The following is a 9,675-nucleotide window of genomic DNA, read 5'->3' as shown; positions in this document are numbered from 1 at the left end:
CCCCTCCCTCCCCCGTAAATGCAGAGCTCTAATAGCTAAAGCTTATGAAACTCTTAGCCTGTGCCAAGTGCTGCTCTAAGTAGTTTTCAGGTACTGGGTTCATTTAATTCTCATAAACACCCTCTGAAGCTGATGCTATCACCACCCCATTATACAGATAAGAAAACAGAGGCAAGGAAGCCCATGCAACCTTAAGGTTGTCGGTAAGTGGCTGTGCCAGTTTAAGGATGGGGAGCTGCAGTGAGAGACCCCCATTTCCTCAGGTGAAATAAGAAAAGGCAAAGTGCAGTCTGGGAGGACTCTGGGACACAAGGGACATAGAGGCAGACACGGAGGCCCAGAGGTGAAGTCACCTGCCGAAGACCAGGTCACTAACTGGTGCAAAGTGGGGATCAGAGGTGAGGACCCCAACAGTTAAACTCCCCACGTGGCCGGAATACCGTGCAACTGCCCGCCTTCCATTCTGCGCCAGGTCAGAGACGACGGGCAGCGTGCCCTGCCAACTACTCTACGCCCACCACAGAGCCTGGTAAACACCCAGACATCTCCCGCTAGGGAAGCTCTTTACCACCTTCCCACCCCAACCAGTTTTCCAGCCGTCTGTGCTGTGCAGCTGGGGAACAGCACCCACAGTTTGCCCACACTTCCGCCCTCGGTACGATCTAAAGTTGCTGTGGCCAGGGAGAGGGCCCCTGCTGGGTTTGTTGGGGTGCTAGGCCCAGAACCTGAACCTTCCACCCTGGAACTGGGCGACCCAGAGGACGGAGATGACCAGGAACTTAGCCCCTGGCCAGCGCACCGACTCCTCCCACTGCAGCTTCCAGTTCCTGTGAACTCCGCCTTCCTGGCTTCTCACTTCCTTTTCCTCCTCATCCCCTCCCGCTGCCCTTGCAAGTCTGCAGCCTCTGCTCACGCCTGCTCAGCAGCACAGCACGCCCGGCTAGGTCACTCTTCCCACTGATGGGGGGCCGAGGTGGGCTCGCCACTGCTCCTCCGCCCTCCTGTGCCACCTGGCAGTGCCATCCACACAGCTGGCCTTCCTGCTGCTGCCTCACAGGAATAGGCTGCTAGCTGACCCCCTGCCTGTCTGCCTCTCCAGCACCTGGCCCGGCCCTCACTGAGCAGAGAGCCCTCCCGGCCAGCTCTACCCTCCCTGCCTCTCCTGGTCGTGCTCGCGTCCTCTCTCCTGTCCCAGCGCAGGCTCAGGAGGGAGAGCATCCAGGCCCCATGGAAACAGGAACCCTCTCTGAGCACCCGGGACATTTGTCCCACGTACAGTTCTAGCACCTCTCATGTACTGACATTTAATTCCCACAACAACCTGAGGCACACAATAGTACTCTCCTTTCCCAGATAACCAGAAAACCAAGGCACAGCCATCTCTAAGAGCTTTCTCAAGTTCATAACGTCAGGGGGAGGCAGAGGCAGGCAGCGGGTTCCGGAGACCACACTCGGGTTGGGATCTGAATCGTGGTTCAGTCACCGCAAACAGAGTGCAGTGCCCGGCCGCAGGTAGTGGAGCCACAGCTGGGTCTTCAGGACTCTGCCCCGAATCTTCAATGTGGCCTCACGGCTTGTCCTCTCCCTCCCTCTGTCAGAGCCCAAGAGACATGCGTGGTCCAGAGGCCAGTTGGGTACAAAATCTGGCCAACTCAGAGTCCTCACTCTCCCCCGTCCTGCTTCTCCCCCGGGGAGAGCTTACCTGAGCATGCAGGGCGGCGGCGGCAGCAGCAGTGGCAGCTGGGTAGGTGAACGCAGCGTGTGAGATAGCCGGGGTCAGCTCTGTGGTGTACAGAGGGTAGGGGGCCCAGGCCTCTGGGGACGTGGGGATCAGAGCAGTCCCCATCAGGTCATCTACAAAGACAGACAATAGCCCCCATCATCAGAACACTCCCCTCTGCCACCTCATGCCAAGCAGACAAGGGGACTCAGCACTACGGCCGAAGCAGAAGCTCCCGTCGGGTCAGATGCCCCTCAGGACCAGAGAAAGAAGCCATGTTGACTTGGCCTGGCAGGGAGAGCGTCCTGTCTGCTTTGAGAAGCTCTCAGATGGGCCCCCCCCATCTCAACCAAGAGAAACCAGAGAAGGCTTCAGGGAAGTCTGACGGCTCAGCCTGTCCGAGGCCCAACAAAGGCTGCAGGGAGGACGGAAGCATGGAACCCATGCGGGGGTGGCTGTGGATGCAAGCAGCCTCCTGGAAAGGGGGCACGCAGGCGGACAGTCCCCCAGTGAGAATCTCAATGCCTGCTCTCTGTACAAACCCCACGGGGGCCCCGAGCCCAGGCCTAGTGCAGGCAGCAGGCTGCAGCTGCGCGCCACTCACAGGGGTCCCGTGCGATGAAGTGTGCTCCGAGGGCGGGGTGAGCGCTGGTGGGATTTGGGGTGGCCATGAGCTTGTTCTTGGCCATCTTGGTATTGGCTTTGGCGAACTCTAGCCTCAGGGTCTGCGGGTTCTCAGGATCAAAGCGAATGCCCTACATCGGAGGGAAGGAAGGGAAAGACGTTACTCCGTAGAACCCAGACTGTCCACGGCAGTGGGCACAGAGGGCCCCGGAAATGATCTTGCCCGAAAGACTGCCCACATGGGCCCACCACAGAGGACATGCTGCTCCAGCCTTGTGAGTAGTGACGGCACAGCCGAGGACTCTGCCCCAGGGCGGCTGGGAAATAAGGTCTGTGGGCCCTCTCCTTGGGCGCGGACTGGGGGAAGGTTTGCAGAGGACAGAACGAATACACCCCATGCCTACAGGACTGTGGGTCAGAGAAAGACCTGTTCGCCATCTACTCACATTCAATGCATTCTTGGCTGCTTCTGCTCCTGCCCGGCTGTCAAAGATCACAAAACCAACAGGCTAGGAGGAAAAAGAGAGAACACCTTTGCATCTCTCCCAACATCCCATCTGCCCCGCAAAAACAAAACAAAAAACCCAAAATAATAAAAAGCAACTCTTGCCCATTTCCACCCTAAGCTCAGTTTGAACAACAGAAGACTGTGCACCAAAAGTCTCCAACCCAGGGACCACATTGTGGGAAATGATGCCAACAGAGCTTTATCCCACAGCACTAAACATCACCCTTCCAATAAGTCTTTTTTTTTTTTAATGCATGCAGGTAATTAAGAGTAAGTCCCAGCTCGGTCAGCGTGGCTCAGTGGTTGAGCATTGACCTAAAAACAGGAGGTCACAGTTCGATTTCCTGTCAGGGTTCATGCCCAGGGTGTGGGTTCGATCCCCAGTGTGGGGTATGCAGGAGGCAGCTGATCATTGATTCTCTCTCATCAATGATGTTTCTATCTCTCTCTCCCTCTCCCCTACCCTCTGAAATCAATTTAACTCTTAGATTATAGAAACTTTCCAAACTTTCTTCTAGTATATTCTTTATATATACATATATACACACACACACAAACACACACACACACACACACACACACATATATATATATATATATATTTTTTTTTAAATGAATAAGTTCTGACGTTTTCCCAGGAAGGGGACTCCAATATATCAAGTGCCCGAGGATGTCCAGATTCGATCAGGGGGAACAGGTTGAAACTTCTCCAACTTCATTTTGCAACGGTTCGGTCCAGACCCCCAGTGGCCCTCAGCCTCGAGCCAGGAGTCAGAGAGGGAGGACCAGAGCTGACTGGTAAGAAGAGGGGCCTGTGGAGGCCACGGTTCCATCAGCCCAGGACAGAAACAGGCACAGGGAGCAGGTCTCAGCGCCCTCATGACCGAGTAAAAGGCACAGACTTCAGCCCAAGCTCAGCAGTTGGGATGGGCTGGGAGGAAGAAAAACCCTGCAGAGAAATTACCTGTCTCGAGGTGAGCTTGATCAGGGACCCTTCGTACCCCTGCAGAGAGAGGCAGTCATTAACAGGGAAGGTCAGAGCCACTGCTGTGCTGTCCCAGTCACCCACTCCGCCCTCCACCACTGTTGGGCGCCCTCCATTCTGCATCCTGTACCACACGGGGTAGCACATGGTGGGCATCGGTGGTAGGAGCCATCGCTTCACGCATACATTCCCATTTGCCCCACTAGCTTGTAATCCAGACGCACAGATCTTACCTCGTTAGGTTTTCTCCTCTGCAAATTGAAAAGGCTACACTGAATCTCAAAGATTACTTCTACAGCAAAACCTATGGAGCTTCTCCATGTCCCCACTTTACAGATGAGGAAGCAGAGGCTGGGAAGGGCTAAGTGATCAGCAGAAAGCAACATGTGAATTGACAGGTCTGTGATCACAGTTTCTGATACTCTGCCCAGGCCAGCGATTCATTCCTGACGCTTCACCTCTATCCTAGGCTCTGCCCGTGGGTGGCTGGGCCCAGACTCACCTTGAACGGCCTGAAGAGCAGGTAGAGTTCTCTGGGTTTAATGTCCACAGGGAGGCCACTGACGAACAGTGTCCGGACCTGGAGACAGAAGGACAGGAATGATGGCCCTTCCTTCTAGAAGGAACTAGAATCTTCTCAGAGTTTAGGGAGCAATTTGGTATTTCCTGAGACAAATGAAAAGAGGTTCCTAGCATTTCACTGATTGGCTGCCTTCTGCATGCTCCACACGGGGGATCGAGCCTGCAACCCAGGCATGTCCCCTTGACTGGAATCGAACCTGGGACCCTTCAGTCCATAGGCCTATGCTCTATCCACTGAGCCAAATGGCTAGGGCTAATTTTTGGAGAGAGTGGAAGGGAGTGGGGGAAGAGAGGGAGAGAAGGAAATGGAGAGAGAGAGATGTGTGTGTGAGAGAGAGGGAGAGGTGTGATACCCTGACTGGGGCCAGGTAGCACACCTACAATCAGGTATGTGCCCTTGACCAGGAATCAAAGCTGAGACCCTTCAGTGTGTGAGCAGATGCTCTAACCATTGAGCCACCAGCCAGGGCACAAGCATTGAACTTTTCAAAAGCCCTTCCCGTACACTTTCCTTTCTCTAGAGTCATCCTGCAGGTCTCACTCAACAAGCACCTGCTGAGCCCCTCTGTGCAAGACTGTCTGCTGTCGAACAGCTGCAAGAAGAGAACGCCCTATTTAATAAGCACACAGATCACGGATCCCTTTTCAGATCAAGGGCCCCTCTGACCTCCTGAGCAAACTATGTATCTTACCCCCCCACCCCCCCACAAATGCGCAAGTCAAAATGTATATATTTTGTAGCAGATACCCATATACCCAGGTCGAGAGGTTCCGTCTGGTCCAGGGGAGAGGCAAGGATGTAAATGGAACATAAGTCCTATGCTACACCCTGGGATGACTTCGACAGAGGGCCCACCACTGTCACATCCACCCCGCGGGCACTGCTCCTGATGCTAGATGTACGTCTTCAATGGCAGGAATGTGTGGTTTTCTCGCCTCTATGTCCAGCTCCTACTATGGTGCTGGTACTAACTGTTTACTGAATCAGAGACCGGGGTGAGGAGTCAGGGATGGAACAATTATGCTGGGTTTTGAAGAATGAGTGGGAACTTGCCAGGATCTTCAAATGAGGCAGATGATGCTGTGAGTTACAAGGCTTGCCCTCACCATGGTGACAAGTTGGTGGTGAAGCCAGGTCCAGACACCAGATTTCTATCCTGTGACTCCAGCCAAACCCAACTTCCTGAACAGCATGATAGCCTGTGGGACCCAGCCAACAGCCTTGTTATAGACAATGGACTGAATCAGGAACCTGGGGCGGCCAGGCAAAGTTACACCCAACACACACACACACACACACGCACGCACACACACACACACGCGCACGCACACCACATACACAACACACACGCACACACGCACGCACGCACGCACGCACGCACACGCACATCCTCAACAACAGAGCCAGGAGTGACTACGGAAACCAGCATGGATAGCTGCTGGCAGCCAGTGTCACCAGCCCCAGCCCGTGCCTGATAACAAATGGGTAAGGACACGTTTCTTCACTCACATGAGTTGTTTTTTTTTTTTTTAATTTTATTTTTTATTACAAAGGGTATTACATATGTGTCCATTTTTTCCCCCGCCCTAGACAGTCCCCTAGCCTCCCCTATTCCCCAGTGTCTTATGTCCATTGGTTATGCTTATATGCATGCATACAAGTCCTTTGGTTGATCTCTACTCACATGAGTTTTTTGCCAAGAAGCATACCCTTGCCATTTAGAGCACGTTGTTCCTTTCAGTCATAACTTTCCCTAACCAGATATGCTCTGCTCCCAGGCCTGGGGGGAAGGTTCTGTACAAGTCACAGCCCGCAGCTGTGTCCCCGTCTACACAGTGCTCAAGTGCTGCCCTGCTCCCAGAAGCACCTAGGAGAAACTGGACAGCCGAGGCTCCTGGGTGGGCTCCAGAGGGCACCCTCCTCTATACGCTGCCCTTTGGTGGGAGGGCCTTCAACCTCCCTGTAACCCCCAAAGGAGAGTGAGCTGCTCGGGTCACCAGCTTTTCTTTAAAGGCAGCAGACCCGGGACCCACACAGGCGGGAACACGTGATACGTGCTTCTGGGTGCCAGGACTTGAGCACCCAGCCATGGCCCTGCTTCTCCCCCTCCCTGGGATAGAGGGGACTTGGTTTGGGTCAAAGATGCAGAACCAGAGCCACCCCACAGAAACCTCTGCCTCCGTTCTCCCCAGGGGCCACCCATTTCACCCCGGCTAATTTTAAACCCTTCCTCAAATGGCTCCTTTCTGGCCAGACCTCCCCAGAGGCCCCCTTAAATAGCAAGTTCTCAGCACCAAGCTTCCTGCTGGGTGGGGGAGGGGAGGATGAGGGATCTTTCCCTCCTTCCCAGCTCAGATCCCGGTTTCCAGCCTTCCCTCTGGGCCGGATGTTTCCAGCCTTTTTCTTCTGGTTTCCATCATTGAGGTTCTGAAGTGCTCACAAGGCCACAGTATCGCTCCCGTCCTGTCCCTGGCCATCTCTCAGAAACAAAAGGAGACCAAGGCAGCTACGGACGCGGACGCGGTGGCGGGTCCCTGTCTGCCAGGCCAAGGACCCTTTGCTGGGATATCAAAGTCTGGGAGGTTAGGTCACAGGAAGCCTGCCCTGACTATTCCCTCAGGTTCTTACTTGATCTTAGTCACCCCAGCAGACAACGAGATCCCTGACTACCCTCTGTGGAGGCAGGGAAACTGAGGCCCAAAGGGCCTCATGCAGCTTAGTTCACCCAGGCACCCTGACTCAGTCTTTGGTGCCACCAGCAATCCGTCCGGCTGTGGGGACAGACGGAGTGGCACGGGGGTGGCCTTGTTAGCCTCATGTAGGTAAAGTACTGCCACACATCCATTCGGAAGCCCTTCCTTGGGGACTCGATTAGGATGACAGCAAAGCCGGAGCAGTCGGGCAGAAGAAACTGGCGAAGCAAGGTCAAGGGGGCATGAGCTCAGCCCCACGCTGACAGAAGAAGTTCCAGATCCCACCACGCCTCTGCCTTTCAGCTACAACTCCCTCTGGTCCTGCCACAGCCCATCTCCTCCGGGTCCCCGGCAAGCTCCACGCGCTCCAAAGGCAGCTGCCCGTGCTGCCTCTCGGGCCACCCCTCCCCAGTTCCTTGACTGAAGAGCATCCACCCCGAACATCCCTCTACTTCCTCACTTCCCCTCCCTTCCTCTGAAGTCCTCCGGGGCCCTCAGAACCCCCTGCCTCACACCGTTTCCACCCGTCTGAGTTTATCCTGGACTCTAAAATCCCACAGAAGGGAGCCACGTCTCAAAACTTTCCTACCCTCCAAAGTGCCCAGAGCCAGGCCTCAGCACCTGCACTGTCTCCATGCGCCTCGGTCCTTCCAAAGGAACTCCCAGCCTGAGAGATGTGGCCCGGCGTGGCAGAGTAATGCCATAAATGGGAAACACAACAGGCTTCAGTTAGGCCGCTGTGTGCACTCCAGCTTATGGCTGGGCTCGGGGAAGATGCCTCCTGCCTCCACAGCTGTGTATCTGTACAACACGGATACCACCCACCTCCAGGACGAACAGTTCGCCTCACTCCGTGTCTGGCACTTGGGAGGCTCAACAAACTGCATGTCCACCTCACCTATCAGGTACCCCAAGCCTTTTACATATAAGTGCCTAGTGAGTCGGGGTCGGGTCTGCTGGAGCTGGCAACATGGGTGAGACGATCTTAGGTGGTCACTGGCTCCTTTTCCTCTTTCCCAGGGAGGTAATATTTGAGGTGAAGGCACAATGGAGATGAACTACGACACCCTCATTTTACAGATGAGGAAACGGAGGCTCAGAAAAGGAAGGTAACAAAGCAAGGTGACTGCATAGTCAGGATCCTTTGGGGACGGCTGGGACAGAGACATGCAGTTACTTCTCCAAGGCCTGGTCTACTAGTCCCGTGTCCCAGGCCAGCCTTGGAGACCACTCCCATGCCAACTGCTCGTGCCAGCCTCACAGGGCCCAATGTTCATCATGAGGTGGGTGCAGACACCAACAGCTGGTTGATGCCAAGATGAAAAGACCAACCAGAGAGCCCATGTCCTGCCTATTCCACAAATTTATTATAAGAATTCAACACAGCCCTGGCTGGTTTGGCTCAGTGGATAGAGCGTCGGACTGAGGACTGAAGAGTCCCAGGTTCAATTCCGGTCAAGGGCACATGCCCAGGTTGTGGGCTCAATCCCTAGTTGGGTGCGTGCAGGAGGCAGCCAATCAATGATTCTCTCTTATCATTAATGTTTCTATCTCTCTATCCCTCTCCCTTCCTATCTGAAATCAATAAAAACATATTAAAAAAAAAAAAGAATTCAACACAAAAGTGTTTTCAGTATTTGAAGGAGCATAAGGGACGGTTCCCACAATCCCAGGTACTAGAAGTCACCACACTCGTTTACCTGGCCCTTCTCTTTCTGTACCTCAGCCCTTCTCCAGAAGTGCCCACACAACCCAAGGGATCATATACTTTCCATCCTGAAACATGGATAGCAACCACAGCCCTTTTCAAATGGCCATCTTTGCCTGGCCAGGATGGCTCAGTGGTTGAGAGTCGATCTATAAACCAGGAGGTCACGGCTCAATTTCCGCTCAGGGCACATGCCCAGGTTGTGGGCTCGATCCCCAGTGGAGGGGCTGCAGAAGGCAGCCAATCAGTGATTCTCATCATTGATGTTTCTCTCTCTCCCTCTTCTTTTCTCTCTGAAATCAATAAAAAATATATATATTTTTAAAAATGGTCATCTTTAGTGGCAGGTATGAGCAGACAGTGCCAGACTACAGCCATGTCCTAAGCACAAGGAGATATGTTTGGGATGGGGTAGAGCGAGGACTGGGGGAGAAATGGAGAATCCTTAGAAGTCAGTGAAAGGAGAAACTTGCTGAGGAACAGCTCCTCAGACGGAACCCACTGGAGGCACCACATTTCACACGGACAAAGAACTTGGCCAGAGAGGTGTCCCGAGACACAGGACATCGCAGGCACGGCTGTGTGGCCCTCATGGCGGTCGGGAGCAGACTCAACCTTGCTGGAGGTCCCAGCCAGCACCAGGCCACTGAGGGGAGCCAACTGGCCTTTTGGCACATCTCGGTCACTGTCCAGCAAGGCTTTGGGGGCTCCCAAGGCAGCTCTTTCCTTCTGCAAGTCCTGCTGCCCATCTTCCTCTGAAGTTGCTGGGAGTGAGGGGGCAGGCGAGTCCAGCCCCTTGGGTAAGCCCACAGGCTATCACTGGTTAGCAGACTTCCTGGGGCTGGAAGGTCTGT

General features: G+C 54.3%; 1 protein-coding gene across 1 annotated transcript in view; it reads right to left on the bottom strand.

Annotated features, from left to right (window-relative positions):
• The window catches only part of RBPMS2 (RNA binding protein with multiple splicing 2), a 29,090-nt gene that overhangs the window by 4,663 nt on the left and 14,752 nt on the right, over nucleotides 1-9,675 (bottom strand). Inside the window, exons 3-8 of the mRNA XM_015568469.1 lie at nucleotides 9,437-9,585; nucleotides 4,340-4,453; nucleotides 3,817-3,855; nucleotides 2,791-2,853; nucleotides 2,325-2,475; nucleotides 1,703-1,854 (exon numbers count right to left, since the gene is read on the bottom strand). Coding sequence (XP_015423955.1) covers nucleotides 1,703-1,854; nucleotides 2,325-2,475; nucleotides 2,791-2,853; nucleotides 3,817-3,855; nucleotides 4,340-4,453; nucleotides 9,437-9,585 — 668 coding nt within the window. The remainder of the gene's footprint in view (nucleotides 1-1,702; nucleotides 1,855-2,324; nucleotides 2,476-2,790; nucleotides 2,854-3,816; nucleotides 3,856-4,339; nucleotides 4,454-9,436; nucleotides 9,586-9,675) is intronic.

This window comes from Myotis davidii, unplaced genomic scaffold, assembly GCF_000327345.1.
Source record: "Myotis davidii unplaced genomic scaffold, ASM32734v1 scaffold461, whole genome shotgun sequence".
In the NCBI taxonomy this organism is placed as follows: domain Eukaryota; kingdom Metazoa; phylum Chordata; class Mammalia; order Chiroptera; family Vespertilionidae; genus Myotis; species Myotis davidii.
Note: the sequence above shows the minus strand (reverse complement) of the source record. Positions and strands in the feature narration are given on the sequence as shown.